Source organism: Scardinius erythrophthalmus, assembly GCF_964197995.2.
Source record: "Scardinius erythrophthalmus genome assembly, chromosome: 21".
Classification (NCBI taxonomy): Eukaryota; Metazoa; Chordata; class Actinopteri; order Cypriniformes; family Leuciscidae; genus Scardinius; species Scardinius erythrophthalmus.
The window spans coordinates 28,933,095-28,956,895 of record NC_138241.1 but is presented as its reverse complement, the minus strand read 5'-3'; the positions used below and the strand labels follow the sequence as shown (position 1 = coordinate 28,956,895).

General features: G+C 37.4%; 2 protein-coding genes across 2 annotated transcripts; both read right to left on the bottom strand.

Moving 5' to 3' along the window:
* Positions 1 to 537: 537 nt before the first annotated feature.
* Positions 538 to 7,781, bottom strand: bbof1b (basal body orientation factor 1b; the record flags this gene model as incomplete). Its single annotated transcript, XM_081351621.1, has 12 exons — positions 538 to 1,117; positions 1,996 to 2,049; positions 2,397 to 2,498; positions 2,635 to 2,775; positions 3,610 to 3,950; positions 5,163 to 5,307; positions 5,430 to 5,500; positions 5,585 to 5,665; positions 5,837 to 5,980; positions 6,286 to 6,351; positions 7,335 to 7,587; positions 7,741 to 7,781. 12 exons carry the CDS (start codon positions 7,779 to 7,781, stop codon positions 1,021 to 1,023), a joined length of 1,536 nt encoding a protein of 511 aa, XP_081207747.1. The 3' UTR covers positions 538 to 1,020.
* A 640-nt stretch (positions 7,782 to 8,421) lies between these two features.
* On the bottom strand, positions 8,422 to 23,801 carry alms1 (ALMS1 centrosome and basal body associated protein). The gene is made up of 19 exons (XM_081351218.1): positions 23,756 to 23,801; positions 22,711 to 22,870; positions 22,103 to 22,220; positions 20,121 to 21,999; positions 18,673 to 18,832; positions 17,581 to 18,555; positions 17,360 to 17,478; positions 15,761 to 16,703; positions 15,538 to 15,657; positions 14,716 to 14,841; positions 12,692 to 13,578; positions 11,915 to 12,035; positions 11,571 to 11,786; positions 11,216 to 11,475; positions 10,259 to 10,418; positions 10,069 to 10,126; positions 9,836 to 9,892; positions 9,353 to 9,452; positions 8,422 to 9,219 (listed from the first exon to the last, which is right to left on the bottom strand). The coding sequence occupies exons 1-19, from the start codon at positions 23,789 to 23,791 to the stop codon at positions 9,175 to 9,177; spliced, it is 6,540 nt and encodes a 2,179-aa protein (XP_081207344.1). The 5' UTR covers positions 23,792 to 23,801; the 3' UTR covers positions 8,422 to 9,174.

Here is a 23,801-nt window from a genome sequence, read left to right as displayed (position 1 = left end):
TGTTCAGTACAATTACTGTACCATTAAATTATATTCTGTATTAAATGGTTACAGAAATATAGAGGTAGGAAAAAATACTGTCATTCTTGTTATTTGAAGATAAACTTATAATAAAAATAACACACACACTTTTGTGTAGGCAAAGGAACTAATACAGTACATATCCCCTTCTTTAAAATCATTATTAAATCAAAATGGACAGTTCTTATTTTTTTTATGGAATGTTGCAGTATTTATTATAGGCTTGATTGATTTATCAATGCATATTAATATAATTTTTTTAATTAATGTGCCCTCATAATCTTTAACCAAAATAACTCCTCCCTCTTGCAGCGACATCTCCTTTCTGATGACGTGTTTACTGGCGCGAGGAGGCGGGACAACCTGTCACTCACATGACATCACAGCAATAGCAAACCACAACCATCCAATCGATTCCTGATTGACAAAATCCATTCCTGCCCAAACTTTTTTCTTGTTCGAGAAGCCGTTTCACTTGTTTATACATCACAAGAGAAGAAAAGAATATCGCAACTTCAGTTGAATGCTGACTTTAATATGAGTCACTTACATGAAGTAGTACAGTATTTCTTACATTTTCAAAAATACATCATTACTTTGGAAATTTAGCTTGCATGATAACTATTTTACCATACTCCCTCAAAAAAAACTATTTTAATTACTTTTAATTGTTATTCATTGTTTATGAAACACAAACTTCTTTTCTCTGTGTTATATTAACTATAGTTTGAATTGGTTGTTTGCAATAAAAAATAGCAATTTAAAATTGTGTCGTGCCAATACTTTTTAAGTCTTTCCTGAATACAATTATTTTATCTTCAATGCCAATAATATCAGTATTGGTACGTGGGCATTACTACATGTAAAAAAACAACAACTTTTGTCTCCTTTTAAGTTGTGGAATAGACATTCATGAACACTTCTCGGTATATCATATGCAATATCCAACTTATACTTTGACATTATTTATCTCTCTTATCTGTGATGAGGTCAGGTGATCTACAGGTCTGGCAGAGCACTGGAATAATCACTGGAGCTCATACTGGAAACTGCTGCTTGGGTTAAAAATGTTGCATGTGATTCCTCCTCTTCATTCCTGTGGAAAAGACAGACAGATCACTGCAATATGAGTTTATAGTTGTGTCCCAAATTATGCACTATACACTATGTACTTATGCACTTAAAGGTGCAGTATGTAATATTTACAGCTAGTGGTTGAAATAGGTACTGCAATCCAAATTCAAAATATTGGAGAGAGTTGTTTCCCGCCCCCTCTTCCTCAGAATCAACACTCGTGCGGGTTGCCAGATTGAGGACACGCAACAGGAAAGCGACAAGTCTTACACTGTAAGTTGATCAGCTAATGTATATGTTAGCAATGTTTTATTGCAGATGATTTTTAGGGTCTGGTGCAATCTGTGATCATTCGTTTGCTGGCTTCCATGGCTGCAATACCTAGTGTTCTCTGCCAACTGGCAACCTAGGGGGTCGAAATACTATTGGGTAAACTGGCAGTGGGCGGGATCACACAGACCAAAACAAAAACATACATTCCGACACAGAACGCACATTTAAAAGGAGAATAACTGGTTGCTGCATTGATTTTCGGAGAAACAAGTATTTGAACTTAGAATATTTCCAAAATCTCTGCAAACATTATGGTAATTTTATGCTTTAGTACAGTCAAAGAAATTACATACAGCACATTTAACTGTGTAGTGTATGAATTTTATAAGGTTATTTTGTCATTCAACATCAGAGTCTGATAGAGGTAAAAAGAGGTAATGCTGCAATGTACAGTATATTATGAGAAAAATATTTTTTTGACCTCGGATGCATGTAAACCTACTGAGACCTCCAAAACAAAATGAGGAGCCTTTAAAATAGCATAATAGGGTCACTTTAAAACTACAATAGAAAAATTTCATCTTGTTTTATCAGCCAGAAAACTATACATCTGTTGGCATGTCTCACCCTGGATTGCTGCTACACTGGTTCCATTCAGAATCTGGAGCATGAATTGGTTTCCTTCAGAAATGTAGAAAAAAAAAATCAGAACACAAGAAAATACACATTTATTACTCCTTTGAGTCAGTTTCTTTTTCTTTCCTTTTTTACTTAAACTAAGAAGTGCCAATAAGCTTGGGATTTTATATTTTTGCCATGGTCATTATCACTATCTTTGTCTCACCAACTGTTTTTTTTTTCAAGGTTAATTGTACCAAATTAATTTAGGAGATTATAACTTGATAATTTACCATTTATCTTAATGTGGTTTCATGTGCTTAATAAGGTTAAAATGTCACATATATTTGAACATTTGTGCTAAATTGTTTATCATCCAAAATACTTACTTTAAAAGTAAAAGTACTTACTTTGATTTCAGGGCATTCATTTTGGCAAAGAGCAGTCTGAGAACGCTCTCTTTTTGCTCCCAGGTCATCTCTGATATGTTAATATTGGCTTTCTTTAGATTGCTGATGAAATAACACAGTGTTATTGCAGATTTGTTATGGATAAGCATCTTCCAGGTAATAACATGTTGAGTTATCATTTCATCAGAATTTTACAAATAGTCCAAAAACACACACAAAAAAAGTTTAAGACTCTTACCCTTTTTCAGCCTCTTCAATACCAATGGAAATGCTGTTGGTACTATGGGGAGATTTGTTGATGGTTTGAACGTGATTGTACGCCCTTTGGCCTGAAAAGAACTTATCCATTCGTCTGCTACGATTCACCTCTTCTTCCTGTCTGGATAACATAATGTATCTTATAACACAATGTATCTACAAATGGCTTGAAGTTTCTGCAGTAAAATGGAGCCTGGAACTTTTATCTCGAGACAGAATTGGGGTTTTTGTGATATTGACAAAAAATTATATCTCAATATTTTCTGGGATTTTATCGATAACGATAGTTAGACTTTATTTTGCTGAGTGCGTTTTTGTGCTGGTAGCTTGACTGGTTTAGGCCTGCTCTGGTTTCATTTGGAAATTTTTGTTGACATAAAGTAACTCAAAATGGTAACTTACTGTTTATTGAACTGTTTTCTAAAATCAATATGACATTTGCAATCATGCCGCCTCTCTGGAAAACAGCACTCTAGCTCGTGTGATATTATTTAACTATATCATGTGATAAATATAAGACAAAACTCATGGGGGAAAATGGCCCTGTATTCAATGCATTCAAACTGCATTCTACCAGGGGTTTTCAAACTGGGGTCCAGGGACCCACAGGGGGCCGCAAGAGAGTGACAGGGGTCTATGGAAAAGTCTAGAGAAAAAGATGAAATAAAAAAGTAAATAAAAATGTATTAAAATAAATGAATGAATAAAAAATTGTGATTAAAAAAATATTAGTTAGTAATTAATCTATTAAATATATTAAATTAGATAGATTATAAATTATATAAATTGTGTTTAAAAAAACAGATACCTTTTAAATTTTAGGATGTGGTGGTTCTCTCACATGACATGAGTATGATCATATTTGGGGGACCATAGCATCTAATTGATTGAAAACTAGTGCACTATCAAGGCGTGTTGGTTTGTTTTTTGCAAAGTGATGAATGATGAAGTGCACCTGTGCGTTAACATCTCCAGCTTCACATGATTTAGAGCCTCATGGAAGAGGATCTCCGTGTCTGAGCACTGCTCCACGACGCTGCGGGCTACTCTCTTCAATCGGCTCAACTCCCTGTCCCGTGCGCTCAGGAGCTTCTGCAGTTTGTCCAGCTCTACACCGCTGGCCTGAGTTCTGACCGCAGCACGCTTCTTGATGTCAGCCTTCTTCCACTCAAACTCAGCCCTCATGCTGACCAGGGTCTGCTCCAGTGTCAACACCTTCTCCCTCAGCTCAGAAATTGTGGCCCGCTGGGCTGTAAGCTTAGATATGGTGTCATTCGAGGTGTCCTGACTCATATCCTGCAGGGTGAATGAAATTGTGGGTTTATTATCAATATCTTCTGCTTCATAGGACAGCTTTATAGTGGACTGCTTTTTTCCAAGGGTCTAGTAAGTTTTAAATTTGATTGGCTTTGTAAGTGTGTGTAAGTATGCATGTGTTTTTGTGGGTGCACAAGAAAGGTGTTTCTTATGTAATTATATCAAATAATTAATATAATATACATCAATTATATTTAATTATAATTAATACAATATAGTTTAATAAAATAAATGACATAATGGACTATTATTTTTAGAATCATAATGCCTCTTTTTGTTAACCTCCAACCTTTTGACCATGACTTTCTATTAAACCTGTATTTAAAACTATTAAGATATTTTCATTCATATGCACGTTAAGCACATCTCTCAAATTCTCATTAGTTCAATTTTAAGAAATATTTTTAAAAATCTTTTCTCATGATTGTCACCCTGTCCGGATCTTTTTTTTTTTCAATCAAATGATATTCAGAACCATGATGTATACTTAAAATTATAAAAATGTACTTTACACTTTATATCTTTTTTAACAGTAGAATACTGACAAATTATGGAGGTTACATGTACTTAATTGAAATTAAATGATGTCACAGTGTAAAATATTGTCTTAAAAACAGGCTTTCATTATCTTTACGCTAAATAAAAGTGTCACTCAACTTCTTGCCAGTTTTTTTCTTATGCTCACCACCAAGGCTACACTTATTTAATCATAAATACAGTAAAACAGTAATATTGGGAAATAGTATTACAATTTAAAATAACAGTTTTCCATTTTATTATATTTGAAAATGTAATTCATTCCTAGTATCGCAAAGCTGAATTTTCAGCAGAAATTACTCCAGTCTTCACTTCTAATTCCTTCAGAAATCCTTCTAATATGCTGATTTGCACAAGGAACATTTCCTAGTAACATTTCCAGAGTTGAGTATTGCTTAGTATTTTTGCAGAAAGTGGAAACCGTGATACATTTTTCCAGGATTCTTGGATGAAAAGAAAGTTTAAAAAACAGCATCCATTTGAAATAGAACAATTTTTATAATAATGTAAGTCTTTACTGTCAATTTTGACCACTTTAATGCATCCTTGCTGAATAAAAGTATGAATTTCTTGCGCAAAAAAAAATTCGGATTGAACGGTAGTGTAGGTGAACTACAGTGCAAAAATAGTAACTATGGTGTGTTGTGTTGTCACCTTATGCAGACTAAGGATGTCGTTTTCTTCTGCCAGCGCTGCATTTCTCTTCCGTAAATCCTCCACTTCTTTGATGTGGAAACCCAATGCTTTATTTAGACGCACATTCTCCTTGAACATCGAGCGAGATGCGTCATCCAGCTGTCTGATGGGGCCAAGATGGAGGATGTCATCTCATTTATCTCATGTAAAATGTATCTCACACACAGTTCCAGTGGCATCAGGTAGAAATGTTTAGTGGTGTTGAGAGATGGAGAAGATGCTTACCTAATGGCTTCATTGTGAGCTTTTTCTGCCAGCAAAGCAATCTTTTGCTCAGCTTCCTTCTCTAGGTGAACCTAAGGAGAAAGTAGGAGAAAGGCTGAGAGAGTGAATGAGAAAAGATTTTGTTGAAATGTTTTTTTTTTTTTCAGTATAAGTACCTTATTATTGAAGAACTTTTGCTCCATTCTTGCAAGTGTTTTCCTGTGTTCTAGATCAGCGTTGTCCATAGTTTCTTTCATCTGTACAAAACAATGGTGCCGTTATCTCTTACGTTGTGCTCCGGTCATTTTGATCATTAATAAGGTAAAGGATAAATAAGGTAAAGGATTTTCAACAAAGCACAAGGATTAAAACAGATGTAATACATCTTCTGTATAATGTGTACATGAAATCAACAGATTGCATTATACATTTTTGAGTTCTTGCTCCATTTGGGGTTTCTTCCTACGGAAATCATTGATGATCTCAAGCTCCTCCTGAATCATGCTGAACTCGCTAGATCTCTTCTTAAATTTCTCCTCCAGCTCATTGATCTTCAGCGTGTATTCAGTGACCTGTAATGTCAATCAGTATAGTTATCTTAAACTTAAAAAATATATTACATTAAAAACTTAAAATTAAAAAACAAAAAAAATGAAGAAAGTTGCCTTAGCAAAAACTACTGTAGTAGTAAAACTACGAACTGAAATTTAATTTCTTATTGTTTTAAAAATAAATTAATGATTTTATGAATGATGTATTTTCTGTGATATTGCGATCTTTGTATTGCTCGCAGATTAAAGGGACAAAATAAAACTCCAACCATGAGCACAATAACTGAATTTATATCTGTTTCCCCATATGAGGAAAGGCATCTTACCAAATTCTCTTTTTCCTGAGAGGCCCTCGCTTTTTCAAGCTGTATTTGTTGTTCCAGTGCAGTGATCTGAGATGAAAACATGTTTAAGGGTTAGTTTCCTCAAATAAAAAAAAAATCTGTCATTTACTTACCCTAAAAACCCATACGATTTTTATTAATCTTCAAAACACAGATATTTTAAAGTCATCATGAAGTCAAAAATCAAAATTCTTATTTTTTTATGGAATATTGCAGTATTTATTACAAATGATTTATCCGTGCACATCATTATTTTTTTTTATTGAAGTGCCCTCGTAATCTTTAATCAAAATAAGTCCCCCTCCCTCTTACAATGACTTATTTTCTCTTCTCTACGTGTTTGCTGGAGCGAGGAGGACAACCTGTCACTCACATGACATCACAGCAATACCAAACCACAGCCATCCATTCAATTCCAGATGGAAAAAATTCTAGTTGAAAAGGTGTTTAACTCTATTCATGAAACCAGAGAGATTTCTGTGCCACTATTGATAGTCCATGCAACCTAAACTTTGAATATCCAAAAGGTTCATAAAGAGATCATAGAAGTAATCATTAAGTCGTTTAATCCAAGTCTTCTGAAAACACATGATTACTTTATGTCATGGCTGTAACCACCATCATCAACATTGAGTGGGACTTGGACTAAAACACTAAATTTTATGGATTATATCTCTTGAACTTTTTGAAGCATCAAAGCTTTAGACTTTCAATGGAGGAACATCAAGTTTCATTAAAAAATATCTTCATTTGTGTTCGGAAGATGTATGGGGTTATGGGTTTGGAGCGACTTGAGGGTGAAAATGGAATCCAAACCCATAACCCCATACATCTTCAGAACACAAATGATTGGAAGGCCTTGAGAGTGAGTAAATGATGACCATATTCGTTTGTGAGTGACTGAACTATCCCCTTTAACAATATGAAATTAAGAAGACTTTAAAAAAAAACTTATCATACACTGGTCACGTATCCTGTAGCTCAACATTTTTTATTAATTTACAGGACACGTGAAACTGCATTCAAAATACCCTCTCGTCATTTTGCAGGTGTTTCTTCCTCAGAACAGCGATGGTCTCGATGGTGTTCTTCTCGGTGTGGTGCTGTAGATCAGTGAGCTGCTGGTTGGCTTTGTTCAGTCGTCGCGCTGCTTCAGAATACTCCACGCGGGAACTCTCTGTCATATCACACCTGGCCTCCCACAGAGCCGCGTTTGCTTTCGCCTTCTCTATATCAGACTCCTTGTCACGTTTTGACTCTTGCTTGCCATCTTTTTTTCCTTTTCTATGTGAAAAAAAATTAAGAGAAAGGCGAATGATCATCATCATCATAAAGCAAAAGTATATACTTTTCAAATTCGACCAGTTGGATTCGCAGTTTTTCAAACAAACTACAAAGGTTACTTCGAAATACAGACCGAGGAATGTTTTTACTCACCCTTTTCCTTTCTTTCCCTTCTTTCCTTTTTTAATCGGCATCTCACTTCTTTAATCAGCCGTAGTCAGTGTTCAATGTGCTGTGCTCATGCAGGATTAACGTTACTTTGTTTACTGATGCCATGGAGACTGTAAAGGAGGGCATGACACTGTGCGATGTTTGTGTGAATTCAGCCAGGCTGAATTATTATTAGTAGTATTTTTGTATTATTATTATTATTATTATTATTAGGGAAGGCCTGGGCTACTTTTATTATTAAAATGATAGGCTACTATTATAATTAATTTGCCACGCAATAATTTCATAGCACATCACCGCATAAACCAACGCGCTGTGAGGATGATAAAATATTACATAGAAGCTTCCTCCTTATTGAAAATTGTCTAAAACATTTAGGTCGATTATAATGAATTATAGGCATATAATTAATTATTAACAGTCTATTATATGTCCGAACACTGCAATAATTAGTCATCAATGAAAATTAAAAACAGCTTTATTTCAAAAACATTGTTTAACAAATTAATAAAAGAGGCACGGCTTGGAAGACGTGGGTAATGGTTAATCCATTTTGCAACATGAACTGGAAGTAAGCAACAGTAATTTGTTGCTAGTTTGAACTACAGAACTTAAAGATCTCCCTCTTTTCGTTTTTTTTTTTTTTGTTTTTTTGTTTTTTTTGCTGCAGATGAAATGGTTAAACTTCACGAGTCAGAATTCGGCCCAAAATCGGACGAAAATGCAGTGTATGCCCGCCTTAACACGTCACATTATACTATCCACACGGTCCAAACATGAACATTTTTTCTTTTCCATAAAACCTTTAATAATCATTAAAAATAATTCATATTAGCAAAAATGCAAAACAAAACTTTTGAATGTCGTATCAAACATTTGTGAATCTGAAATATGAAAAAAGATTAGCGTTGATATCAATAACAATGCAGCCCTCCATATAACATTACAATCATTTACTGTACATGTAGTTCATATTGCAATTAACTACTTTTTAAAAAGCTATTATCATTATCTTTTTGTAGTGAACATGACCATTATATTGTGGCCTCATTCTCTTTTTGAATGTTATATGCATAACTCTAATCAAAAACTGAAAACAAGCTTTTTTGTTGTTGATGAGCCACATAAAAAGCACACACAAAAGCTCTTACAAATAGCTGTTTATTTGCTTCATAAAAAGTATGACTAAAACAAGAGATATAATAAAAAATTCATGTTGCAATAATAATTTAGTAATAATCAAACACTGCAACGCCATAAATAATAAACATTTACAACTATTTAAAATAAAATCTTATACTTAAAATCAGAATGCACACAACCATTATTAAAAAAAAACACACCATATAAAATAAAAAAACCTGTGACATTAATGGAACAGTAAGGCTTTTGAAATTGAGTATATTTTAGTTGACCTCACTGCCAGGGTGCTCTCTTTCCCAACACACGATTGGTGACTTTCTGCAGAAGAAAGATGCAATGCATTTGAATTGTTAATCAAACCGGTCATGTGTATTCCTGAAATTCTTGAAATAACATTGATTTAAAAACTGGCCTATTGTGCATAACTGGTAGCCCAGAACGGCTGGTATACCTTGTTAAAGAGTTGAGCGTTGAGGCGGTAGGAGCGGTACTCCATCTGTCTCCTTTCCTCCTCCTTTCTCTTCTGGACCTCAGGAAGTTGAGCGTATTTCCTGAAGGAATACACATTTATTTTAAAATTAAAATGCATAATTACCGGAACGTTAATAAAATCCACATAAAATGTTGAACTAGACTGCAGGTGGGGTACACATGCCTCTGACTGGGTCTAACTTGAAGTTGAATCACATCAGGTATTCCCCCACACACCCACCCACACTCAACACACACAATAGGGGGACATTCAATTGTTTTTATATACAGCTATTTATAAATACGGTAACCTAACCTACACCCTAACCGAAAACTTTCTTTACCATTTTAAAAAACTTTATTTTTATACTGTTTTTCACAAATAGGAACATCCCCAAAAGTAAGTTGGCCTGGGTACAAATCATGGTTAAGTAGGTACACACAAACACACACACATTATTACCTCATGAATCTGTCTGTCCTGTCTATTCTCTGACTGTGTGATTTCCTCTCTACCCAACTGAAAGCATGTAGAAGGCACAAGACAACTTGCAAATAAAACAAAGTTATGGAATCCTGTTTAAATCAGTTAAATGACCCATATTTGCATGTTTAGGTAATATGTGCTCTGTCTGTTACCACCGCATAAACTATCCAGTTGGTTTGAAAATAGTCTTGGTGATAATGTATACTTACTCTTTGGATCGTTGGACCATCTCTCTTCTTGGAACGACTCGTTTACAGGGTACTGGCGCTGGTGAAAGAGGCATGTTTTAGCTTACATCTTGATGCAAGCTGTACCAAGCTTGTAAAATATATACTGAGCTGACTACTAAGTAGTCAGTAATCTTACCAAAGTAATAATAATATTAGTGTATTTGGTCACCTGGTCTGAGTGGACGTGATGGTCCAGGGTAGTTGAAGAGCTCTTCTCTCTCTCTGCTGAAGCCGGCCTGCAACCTCCTCTCCTCAACCAGCAACCCCAAACGCTTCATTCGCTCCCGTGAACGAGACACAAACTCCGGCCGATGGAGCGCCAGAGCTTCCTGTTGGAAAACCACCAATGCAAATGTTTAATGTTACGCTTAATTTAACAATCAACATCCATGTACTCTCTAAAACCACACAGCCAGGGTCCAAAATGAACACTAGCTCCAAAAAAGGACCAAGCTTCAAATCAGAGTAAAGGCCCGTTTACACAAAGAATGATAACTATAATGATAATCCACCTTATTTTTAATGTACAAGCGAGTGTTACCATAAATAACTTAAATGAGCAAGGCCTCTGGCGTGAGTCGCTTACAGTTATGAAAATGTCTGTACAAAAACAGATTATTATGCTGACTGATATTGTAAACTGGTATTTATCATTTAATTTTATAATAATCAAACACACTGGTTTTTAGAACAAATAGTTTTACTGTTTACAGCACTTGTTATTCTTCTAGTTATTTACATATAGTGGCAAATGTGGCAAATCTTACACATTCACAGAAAACAGCTTATGTCAGTGTTGCAAAAATATGGAAGAAAATGATAACTATATTAGCGTCCACACCAGCGTACAATAATGTTCTGCGTATTATAATTAGTTATGTTGTGTACCGCTTTAAATGCTCATGCTCATTAAATTCGAGTGGATTCTGATTGACTGACAATTAGTTTTTTTTTTATCGTTCATCAGCTGAAAAAAAATGATTCTAAAAGTAATTGCAAGAATACCGTTCCTCTGTGCTGTTATTGTTATAGTTGTGGTGTGGACTGCTATTCTCAAAGACTTAAAACGATTATTAAAACTTTATTGTCCTTGGTGTGAACAGGGCTTAAAATACACTTTGGTCACCTGTAGTGAAAGGCGAACAAGAGCTGAGGGTTTGTCGCTGTTATCTGTCTCGGTAGCTGTTCTAGACTCTGTTGGCCTCTCATGCTCTTGTTGGTTCTGTCTCTCTCTCAGAGGTTCTCTGGTCGGTTCTCTCCAGGGTCGGACTTTACTGTAAGGCTCAAACCAGGCTTGGGTTAGGCAAGGTGCTGATTCACTCTGTGGCTGGTTTTCCTTGCGACCGTCACACTTCAGCTCATCAGCTGAGACAAACCATGACACACCTTTAAGAGATTGGGATAAATAAAACAGTAAGACAAAAGGAGAAAACAGATCAGTTGATGAAAAATGCCCTTATCTGTGAACATGCAATATGCACCGTTTGGGTAAGGGGTTCGGACACTCTTGTTGCCAGTGTTTCTCTTCAGACCTGTCAGGCTTTGGCTGGGTTTAGCTGTGGAAGCAGTGGGGATGGGAACGCCACTACCAAACATGTTTGGTGAATGGACATTTTTGAAAGCACCTGGGGAGGGAAAGATGGTTCCTACGTCCCGAGTGTGTCTGCGCGTGGCGTTTTTCACAATTTCCAAATCACCTGCAAAAAAACGTACAATATCCCACAATACATATTTTGTTACTCTTTGTCTTTACATATTCTTTAGTCTCTGTCTAATTTACACAGGTTGCTTTGTTTAATGAGTGGACCGTTGTTGTGTGACTGACCTGCCTGTACACCTTTACTGAGCAGTTTGACCTTTGACCTTTTGGAATTGAGACTGTGGGAGACACCTCTTTGAGAATGATGGGAAAACATGCTTGAAGATGACAAAGAGTCAGCAGAGACCTGGAGGAACAACACAATATTAGCTAAATAATAAGGAAAGAAAATTTGAATGAAGAGTCAATGTTCCAACTGTATTTCACACTAGAGTTTTCCAATATATTGTACACCCGTTACAGATTTGTGCTTAATTTGCTGGCGCCTGGCAGTATAAAATTTTTGCATTTTTTTTATGCATTTTTATTTAGCCATTGTGTCTCTTGTGAGAGTGCTAAGATGGAGATGTAGTGAAAATGATGAATTTTTTTTATTTCTGTGAATCAGTTAAAACTGACCAATTGAATGAACTGATTCGAAACACTTATTCAACAATTATTTGCATCAATACTCAAAAATGAAGTCACTGCGTGGTATCAAAGTCGCTTCATAGATTACTACTATGTATTGTGATATTAGTAATTTTTACTTGTTTTTTACTCAGATTTTTACTGTTTTACATTACACTGAGCTACAATGTGTTTGTGGAAATGATTGTTTATTTGAAAAAATAAGCCTTTTAAGCGATTTGTTTTTTTAAAGCTAAGAGTACAGAAAAATGTTAATTAATATTTATTATGATCAAAAGGCTGAAAAATACTGAGTTGTTTTTAATAATATATAACACAATATAAAATATCTAATAGCATCTGTTTGAAAAATGTAATCAGGCAGACGCTTACTGTGGAGTCATCCGTGCTCACATCATTGGTAGCAACAGAGACAGCAGCATGTTTAGTACTGGGTTTCCTTCGGCCTGTCTTCTGCATATTGATGGAGTTGTAAATTCTAAGCAAGCTTTCACTGGTTTTCAGTCCTTCACTGGTGACCCGGTGAGGTCCGAAAGCTCGCAGCAGGCGCTCTGTGTCAACGGTGGACATGCTACTACTGCTCGTCTCCATGGACACACTCGAAGACTCATCTCTCTCGGCAGGACAGCGATGCACTCTCTCTTGACTCTCTTCATGCTCAGGCCATGCTTGTTGTGGAGCTGCTTCTAACTGGACTCTTTCTCTCTGCTCTCCTCCCTCTGTGGTCTCATCCTCTCGACCCCTTCTCCTGTCATAGTCTCCATTCCTGCCGTCTGGTTGTAGTATAGTTTGCTCAGTTGGAGTGGTGTTGTGAATGAGACGAGACAGACGCTCCAATCTATCAAGCAGAGACATCTCTCCGTCATTGGTGAGTCGGGTTTCATCCATGCTCCATTTTTCATTGAAGCGACGCCACAGCTGATCCAGAGAACTGCTAATCTCCATGTTAGTATCCTGAGGTGTTCTATCCTGCCTTTTCTTGTTCCCCCTGTAGGACCTTCTGATTGGTTGAGAGGGTAAATGGAGTGGTTCTAGTGGCTCCTGCATGGAGCTGCTGTGAAGATGCACATCATCTGTACTGTAGTCTGCCTCCATGTGAAGAGGGACAAAATTTTCTTCCTCATCTTTATACTGCTCATTTATACTAACAGTCTCCATGTTGTTTTTACAGACATAAGAAGCTTCAGGAGCAGTCCTGTCATTTTGGTCAGCAAAGGTGGCTACTGATTCTGGAAGACCATTTCCAGACACACTTGAAACTGACGGCGGGAGAGACAAAGATGCTTACTGTATATTGATATCTTATATGTAATAGCATCAGTCCACAGTTAATTTTTAATTAAAGGAATAGTTTACCCCAAACATTAAATATTCTGTCATCATTTATTCACCATTTCATTTTAAACCCATAAGACTTTTGTCTGGGTTTCTCCTAAGGTTTTTTCTCCATTCTGTCACCTGATGGAGTTTTGGTTCCCTGCCACTGTCACCTTTGGCTTTTGGCTTGCTTAGTTGGGGACACTTAATATTCAACAATATTATTGATCTGCTTGCATTGGCACCATTATAAGAGAACTAAACTGAACTGGACGATGACATAACTGTTTTCTCCAGAGCGGCTGTATGGATAAATGAACTAAATTAATAACTTTTTAACAACAGAAATGAACCATCACTGAATTTACTTAAGCTGGACTATGACACTATTTTCTTCTAGATGGTGTACAGCAGAAACAAACTTTGTTGCATTATTTTCCTGTTATCACTGTAAAGCTGCTTTGAAACAATATGTATTGTAAAAAGCACTATATAAATAAAGGTGACTTGGCTTGACTTCCATGGAACATAAAGGTCTATTCATACAGATGAACCGCATTCCACTGCGCTACTTATCAATTTTTGTTATATGTAAACACAAGGTAGACAGACATGTTCGATCATTGCACTGCACTGCAGTGTCTCGCATATGACAGTGCTCTAAAAACGCTGAAGAAGTTCAACTTTTTAAAAATGCGTCTCAAGAGCTAGCGTCTATTTCTATTCCATTTTAACCGCAAAAACGTGTTGTGTTAATGGTCCCTTACACATTTTGAAGCATTTCCTCCAAGTTTGTTTCAGCAAAAAACCTGACTATAAATGGAGTTCATACTAATAAATTCTGCTTGTATGGCTTTAGAAGACATGATATATTGTGCTCGAGTTGGATAGACCAATTTTCTTCTGCTTTTCTGAGCTTCACAGCCACTTTATGCGTTCATTTTATCTAAAATATCTTCTATTACAAGAATGTCATATGTGGGTGAGTAAATGATGACAATTTAAATTCTTTGAGTGAACTATTCTTTTAAATTCAGCAAATATTGTAGAGCTAATAGAAACACTGATGTGAATCTTACCTCTTTTCATATTGGCCCTCTTACTGTAGATTCCTTCCTTGTGTTTTGGTGTAATTATGTTGTCTTCTATCTCTCTAGAGCCTAAAACATCTATATGAAAGTGTGGAGGGACAGCATCATCAGAACCTGCAAAGGGAGCGAGAGAGAAGGAGGGAGCATGAGAGAGCTGGATCAGACAGATACTCAAAAAGCACTGAAGTAGAGGGCCCCTGAAGGGTTTGGCATGTGGATCAAATGAGGCTTGTGTTGCTGGATTGCCTTTCTCATGGACAAAGACCATGAATAATGCAGGACTGGGTGAGAGTATGAACCATCTGCAAGACTCGGGAGGAGGGGCCAGTAGAGGAGCAAACAACCAATATACACAATCGCAGGTTATATTTAGGAAAATGTATGGAAAATACATAATAGCCTCTGTTGCTTGGATATTTAGAATAACCGGTAGAGGTTTATGAAATAATGTTGTATCTTAATTTAAAAAACTATTTGAAAATATAGTTCAAGTAAAAAAAAAACATTCTACATTCTCCCTCCCAATTACATTATTTATAGATAGATCTGAACTAGAACATGTTTTAAATCAAAAGTAGTGACAGATCTTTCCTTCTGTATTGGGACATCCATCCGAGTGAAAAAATTGTTAAAAAAAATTGGTTCTATCCATTGGTTGATGATTGGATGGAGGCAGATCTGAATGCAAACTTGCAGTCGATTGTGAGAAAAGGGCAGACTAAATGACAGGAGAAACCCGACATATGGAACCAGTGTTGTAATAGTTAACTAAAACTATTAAAAATCAGAGTACAGTTCTCTGTGATATACCTGCGTGAGAGCTTTCTACAGTTGTATCAGAGCGACCAGGAGAAAGCTCTGGATCTGCCTGTGGAACATAGAACAGCTCGGAGCTGCCATGAGGTTTGTATGGCAATAGTGCAGGGACAGCTACAGGAAGTGTACATAGGGAAAACAAATCAACTGATTAATTTACCAAAATGAGTTAGAATATTCAAATGGCACTGAAAAGCTTGTATCAATGCTGTCTTACTTGCCGCTTGGACAGAGAGAGTTCTGGATGTCCCAGCCAGCCTCTGAGAGGGAACAAAGTTTTGTGGGTATCTGGCCTGTAAGTGTACACTGACTGTTCCTGCATTCTGGCCTTGAACCAGCTCTCTATGTTCATAGGACCTGGCATGATTTGATGTTAAGATTCGAGGGATGGACTGCAGATGTTCATCAGTCATGCTTGACACCATAAGTGAATGTCTTTGAAGTGGGACATCTTTACTGGTGTTCTGACTGGATAGTCTGCTTGAGTGGTATTTCACAGGACTGGATGGATGTTTGGGTTTGGGTGATAAAGTCATGTGCATGTGAGAGTGGTTGGACTCATAGCCAAAGTTCGAGACCAACGCAGCACTGGATAATAGCTGGTTATTGCCCGTGACAGGATAATCCATTTGAGGCATTTTCTGAACACTCTTGGAATCATTCGTAAAAGCATTCTCCTTGTCATCAGTCACATCTTCTCTTTCCTTCTCTTCTCTATGTTGTCCTTCTCTCTCTGTCTCTTTTTTGCTGTCAGATACATAAGGTTTAATAACTGACTGATGTCTCAGTTGTGTTCCCAATTTGGCATCTGCTCCTCTGTGGTGGATCTCTCGCTCTAACGTCTCATGCTCAGGAACAATACTATTTCCCAATTCTGCAGTACCTGTGATAGGGCAATTTGGTAGTGACAGTGGAGATGGAGTACGGCGATTAGTTGCAATAGTAATAGAAGTAAAAGGCTGAGGGGTAAGCCCTTCTCTCTGGGAAACTTTGGCTTCTGGATCTTGTTGTAAAGGCTTATAAATTGGAACTGTGTCTGTGTCTTTCTGCAGCTGATCTGAGATATGATTCTCCATGTTACGCAGTCCAACAAAGTCCTTCGTCAGCTGATATCCAGGACCAACACTCGACTGAGCACTGCCCTCAGAATCTGAGCTCCACTGAGAAACAAAGCAAAAGAATGAAACAAAGATGTGTTATTATGAGATCTGGGGTTGGGGAGGACTTTGGAAGAAGATAGTGTTGAGTGGGAGAGTCAGAAGAAATACTGCAAGCGTGAGAGCAAACAACAGCTTTACCTTAAACACTCTCTATCAGGACTGTTCACAATGCAGTCTGCCGCACCAGAAACAAAACTCATATTATTTCAGAATAAAATAAAATAAAATAAAAACTTCTGGCTGATGATTATCAGCCATAATATGAATTATAATAAGAGGCCAATATTTATAAAATAATAATAATAAATAAATATATATATATTTATTTATTTGTCCAAACTAGTTAAAAAATGACAATCGTTTTAAATACTTCAAGTGAATTTAGGCACCAGTATAAAAAATGGATATTTGGAGATTTGCTAAAGATTACATTTAAAGGTATTATTAAATAGTTTTTAGTGTTTTTAAAGGCAAACTTTAAGTGGTTTATTGTGCAAAAAATAGAGAAACTGAGCATAAACAATTAAATAACCACAATCTCTTTTATTTACTTGGTTATTTTATTTATCTAACTTATTTATCTTATCTAATCTAATCATTAACAGAAATAAAATCGGCAGACCTTTCTGTGTACTGTTTTGTCGTATGGATGTTACCTTGGTGTATTTGGTGTTTAGTAGAAGCTCTCTTTTGATGTCTTCAATTCTCTCCCTGTCCTCTGGATTTAGTTCTAAACTTTCACATCGGCGGCCAGAAACCTTCATCAGGATCCAATCTAGACAACAGACATTTTCACAATGTCAAACCAGTGACAACTTAAGAAAAGCACCACTGGTAGTGACAAAACATGTAAATGACTATACGACACATTGTTTACCTCGGGCACGGCTATCTTCTGGGTCAGCGGTGCTTGGCCGGCTTGTAACCATAGAAACAGGTGACTCACTCTGAAGGAGCTTGGCAACTCTGGCAGCCAATGAACTCTCGCTGCAACTGTCGCCCAAACTTCCAACCTCAGCTGAGACATGAGACGAACTATTCTCAGAGGAGCCAATCCCAGCATCCTCAGCCTTGTCCTGGTTCTGCTGAAGGTTCCCTGGTATCGAAGGGACATTTATCTGCATGACAGATGTGGCTGTAGGTGGCTTTGCCTTGTCTGGGTCAGCAGCACTGCAGCCCTCAGGCTCAGCTCGCCTAGGGGTCACACAGAGGTCACGTGACTTCAAACTTTCCTCTCTGCTCAAAGAGAGAGCAGCAGGTTCTATAGTTGTGTGGTCTGTCTGTTGTGGCCCCTGGGAGGACGACAAGCTTCCTTTTAAAGCCGAATCTGATGAAGATCGAGTTAGCAGCAGAGAAAGGTTCCCACCAGCCGACAGAGATGTGTCATCGTGATAACCTCGAGTGTTTCGTCCTAGTGAAACAAGGGACGTGTCACTCCCTGAGAGACGGTGTGAAGCAGGGGAGGAAGACAGAGAGGATCGTCCAGAAACCAGGCTTTCTGCACGGCCCAGCAAACGCCTGATTTCATGCAGTGTGCCAGAGCCCACAAAAGAGTCATCACCCTCATTTACCATTTCTCTGGGATTTGGAGGCGGCACAGATTCTGGGCTGAGCTGGATTGGGAGGCCAAAGCTTCCTTCACTTTGTAGAATATCAGATTGTTGTAGGCTTGATGAAGGATGTGATGTTGAATGAAGTGATTGAGTATCCGCCTGGTTGAATATCATCTTTACACTTCTGTCACTGGCTGGCTGGCTTTGCTCATGCACTGATAAGCGGTGTGTGACCGAAGCACTGGAGTCAGCTGACAGCTGACTAGAACTGGAGAATGTCTCCTTCTGAAGACTGTCAACTTACACATAGAAAACAAACATACAGCTTTATAACCAAATATGTCCAGCAACAGAATGCAAATAAAACCAATATCAAACTTTCACAGTGAACAAGATGTCTGATGTCTTTGGCTCACCTTCAGATGGCTGTGTGCTTTTAGTTGGTGTTCCTATGGAGCCTTTGATGGTACATAAGTCAGTAGGAGAGAATTCAGGCTCTCTGATTGGTCCTCGTCGAATAAATGGATTTAGGATTGTTGAAGGTGATTGGTCGATGCCCAAATTTAGGAGGTACAACTATAGAAATATAAAAACAAAATCACAACTTTAAAAGGTTTGTCTATAAGGGTAGATAAACAAATGACAAAAAAGGGGGCCTAAAGATTACTTCAAATTATTTGAAATTAGACAAAACAAGCATTAAAATAAAACCAAAGATATTTCTTATTTTAATTCACCCCCTCAAAAAAAAAAAAATTTGTGAGTAAGAAATATTGAGGGGGAAAAAAATCATTCAGTTACTGAAAGTTCAGTAATTATGGAATGTAATTATTTTAATTATGATATATAATAATTTCATATTATACACTTTTTATTATTTTATATACTGTATTGAGTTTGAAAATGAGCTGTCAGTACAGAAGTATCATAAATATAAAAACAAACAATCCTGTCAATGCACATAGAGCATCAGCCACTGGTGTGCTATGCCTTTGTCATTGTTTGTGATTTGATGTGTTTATTATTGTATAATTTTACATAAGTCTGGATGTTCTAGTGTCTTTGTTATGTATGCATTGCACCACTGTGGAAAATAATTTCCTCTTTGAGGACAAATAAATATATTCATTCATATGGGGCCTGTTGAATATTGACTTTGACAATAATGGCCTCAAGAGTTAAAAAGGTTGAGAAAAGCTGCCCTCAATGTTCCTCCTACTTGAGCATAACTGAAAACTAAATATGTCATATTTTAACTCGACATTTTACTACCATAATGTATGGCATTTGATTGTATCTATGTGATCATGGAAAGTAGGGCATTCCATACCAGATTAGAGACCTGAATGTGAGTTTTCAGTGAATGGTGAACAACTCAACTTTAATTAAACTGCATTGCATTGACTACTGGCAAGATTTTAGAAATGCTGTAACAAACAACAGCAGCCTAAAACAATATCTGAATAACTATTTGGCAATAAGTTGACATTAACCAACAGCCCATGCAGCCCAGTTGATGGAAAGCCTAAGCAATAAAAAGTTAAGTGTTTAAGTAAAGCATTTTGATGACAGATTATGAAGACAATTATACATATTTTCTTTTGAATAACATGCACTGATGAACCATGCTTTATAAGAACAGAAATCCACATTAAAAAATAAGATAAATTTTGATTTCATGCAGACTTTAAATTCACAACGTACAGTAACAGAAGTAGCAACAGATAATTTCCTCTGTATTGTAATGCATGTATAAATTGTTCTTAATAAGATCAAGATGGATTTATAAAATAGAATAGAAAAAGAATTTAAATTTCCTTTAAGTACATCCTACTAGTTCTTTTACATCTCTATGTGAACTTACAGGGATTCTGTCTTCAATGTTGAGCTCCTTAGCGTGAGGAGGAGACGCAGGTCTGGAGGTCCAGTAGGGTGCATAATTATCTACCTCAAGACTCACTACAGAAGAAGCAGCACCCACTGACGCCCGCATACTCTGCTCGCCATGGCAACTGCCTTGAGAGCTGGAGAGAGTGCTGCTCCTGTTGAGGCTTGATGATACATCACTGAAGCGACCAAGACTGACGAGAGGAGACATCTTGATGGAGCTTTTGTCCATGTGAGGAGCTGAACTTCCACCTGAAAGTAATGATGGCCGACTGTCCAATGATCTGGTGGCTGGAACGATGTCATCAGATTGTGCCGCTGGAACTCGCTGACTGAGTGTGCCAGTGTCTCTCTGAATAGAGGTCACCACAGAGCTCAGGGAGGAGTGAGAATGTGAGCGATTGACAGGTGACTCAGATGCTTGTCCTCTACATGCACCCGCCCCAACTACATCCACCTGACGAGGTGAGCCACTTCCAGAATGAGAAGAGGACAGTGGCTGAGTCACCTGGGAGCTAACATTAGCACAAAATGCCTGACGTTTGTCTCGAGAAAGCATGTGCATAAGTGCCTCAGACACTGCATCCTGTGCTTTTTTCTTGGGAAACACACCATCAGACCCCTGTAGGTCCAAATTATCATAAAATGACCTGCTAGAACTTTGATTGGCTTTCCAGGCATCTACTTTTTGTAAGTAGCTCAGACTGGGAAGAGACTGTACTCTCCCAAGAGTACCAGAGTAAAAGGGCTGAGCGTCGGAGTGAAGTGTATCAGAGGTCGGTGGATTTAAAACCGGAAGAGAGACTTGTTCATTTGAGACAGGATGGACACGTGAAATCATTTGTGCAGTTTCTGAAGGTCTACCAAAGGCTGTAGCTGTTGTTTCAGAGTAGATGGGAGAAGAATGTTGATCACTTAGGTCCAATGATGTTAATAAGCCAGTTTTGGAGTGACTGTTTTGGGCTGATGCAGCCACAAATGCAACAGCCTCTTGTTTGGAGTGTATGAGTGAGAGTTTGGTCAATGCTGGTGGGGGTCTCATGAGAAGTACTGCAGGTGTGGACTGAGACACAGGCTGCGAGCTCAAAAATGATCCATCTGTCGCTGTTAGATGACCGGAGCTCCAAAGCGCTCTCTGCAGACCTGGTACATGCATCACAACTTCATCAGCTGGTGTGACACATAGTCCACTTTTGTTCCCACTATGATGCATACTTGCTGGTGCAGAGATTGAGCCTGTTTGTCCTGCAAACAGAAGCTGATCATGGAGATGGTCAGTTGCTTGGTATGGGTGCATCTGTGACTCACGAAAAGTAATATTTGACACATCTGGGCCAACAACTGAACCTGCAGCCTTCTGAAATGAAGATGGTGATGACAGTGAACCTCCTTGTGGCTGCTCTCGGCCTGTTTGAAGGTTCATGGAAGGATCCAACTGGCTTTTGTCTGTGTTTTGGGTATTTGAAGCAGAGGAAACAGCACTACTGCTGCTAACAGCCACAATAACATCCTCTTCCCTGTACTCTAATAGGAGCTGAGCAGACATTCCCTCACTAAGCTGCTGAGCAGTGGTCTGCTCCTCTCCTTCCATATATCTGCTGATTTTGTCCGCAGCAACATATGAAACACTCCCTTGATCCTCAAGTCCTTTGCAATGGTCTCCAGGTGACAAGCTGTGCTGGGAAAGTGAGCAGCAGCTTTTTTCACCCTCTGACATGGATGCTGGTACCTCCAAAGGATGCTGGGAAAGTGTAGCCTGGTCATAAATAGTATGTTGGAGATGGGAAGCATCAGTTTCAACTACATGTGAAATCCTGGGACATCTGTCAGAGACAACTGAGAGGTCAGGAAATCCCCTGTGTACATAAACACAATAAAGAAAATATTATGTAAAAAAATACAAAAAGGTAAAGAAAGAAATAAAAGCCCAAACCATGAACATGACTAAACAAACAATACCGAAGAGGGACAAATTCTGCATCTGAATGCTGAAAAAACACGGAGTCAGAAAGAAGGTGAGATTTGTCCAGGCAGGGATGCAGGGTAAGTGCAGGTGACATCTGGCTATCCTGAAACTCTGGGGAAAAAAGAAAATCATTTGATGTAATGATTATATATGTCATTATGTACATTTAAAATAAATATGTATGTAGTAACTTGCGCTAAAGCACGAAGTAATGTACAGTGGGGTTCAAACATCTGATGCTTTTTTTTATTTAATAAAAAAAAAATCATGACAAATTTGTCAGCATCTGAGTGAAAAGAATATCTGAAACGTTACAAGAATGTCTTAGTATTTGGTTAATCGCCCTTTGCTTTAATTACAGTATCACTCAAGCTGCTTAACTATACAAGTTTGTGTGAAACAAAATAATTTGATATGATGCAAAGAGCATCTTGAACTTGATTGAAATAACATCTGACCATCTGTACAAAGAGATTTGCTTATTTTATTTGCGCAGAGATCACAATATTTGAAAATGTCAAAATCCAAAAAACCCAGGTTTAAATTAGATTGAATCTCAGATCTCTGGAGCCCACTGTATAAATACACTTGCTTTCTGTACCTAGTTGTAAAGTCTCAGATCTGTCTATCAGTGGCTGCACACTTAAGTCCTGAGTGTTAATTAATGGTCTTCCATGATTGTCAGGATCTGTGTATGGTCTGTCAGCCTCTGAACCAAGCACATTTTGTCCATGCTGCTGGCAGGGAGCCTCTGCAGGGGCCTGTAGAGTTAAAAACATACCTATCTATTAAAAGGAATTAGTGTATTCAAGACTGTATTTTTTTATTTTCCAATCTATTTCATTGTATTCACATTTCTATATCCATATATTCACTGTTTTCCTTGTATATTTTATGATTACTTTTCTATACATTTATTATCAGCTAATTGTTATATTTTGTTAGCTTAGTACATTTCATGCTACAACAGGTAGTTGAATTTCGTCATTAATCTGATTTATGTTTTTATTGTATTTCTACATCATCATTATTATGAGACTCTAATTTATAGTACTCTCTTCGTTATTCAAATTGGTTATTACTTATACAATTACATTTCTCATCATTTATTGTCTACCTTGTGTCAAGAATATACACACAATTATCTATGCAAGTGCATGTGTGTGTGTGATTACTTCGGCCATCAATTACATATGGCAGAATTTATCATTTATTAATCCTTATCAGTTAAGTGAAGTAAGTTAGAGTGATTTACACCACTAGAAACTCTTGTTTTAGTGATGCTGTGTCTGCTATCCACTATTTAGCCTGAAGAAGCTAGCAAGTTATTAGCCGATGACTAAGTTACAAAGCTTTCCACGTTCATCCAAGTCTGTTCTTGTGCCTTCAGTTGAATGTTGACTAAATAAATAAATAATAATACGTTGAATGCCAGCAAGTCACTGGACAGTCATTAGCGATGACTTTGAGCACAGCTCACTTGTTGCCATGCAGTGTTACTAGCTAGTACAAGGTTGTCTCAATTAGCGAGTTAAGATCTATTATGCAGAAATTATATCGAAAGCTCACACATTCCAGAAGAAAAAAAACACGTAAGCAACCATATTTCTAGTTTTAATAGTTGACAGCAATTTCCATACACTTACATTGTTTACGTTTGCAGCATCCTCCTCTAAATCCATGCTGTGGTTG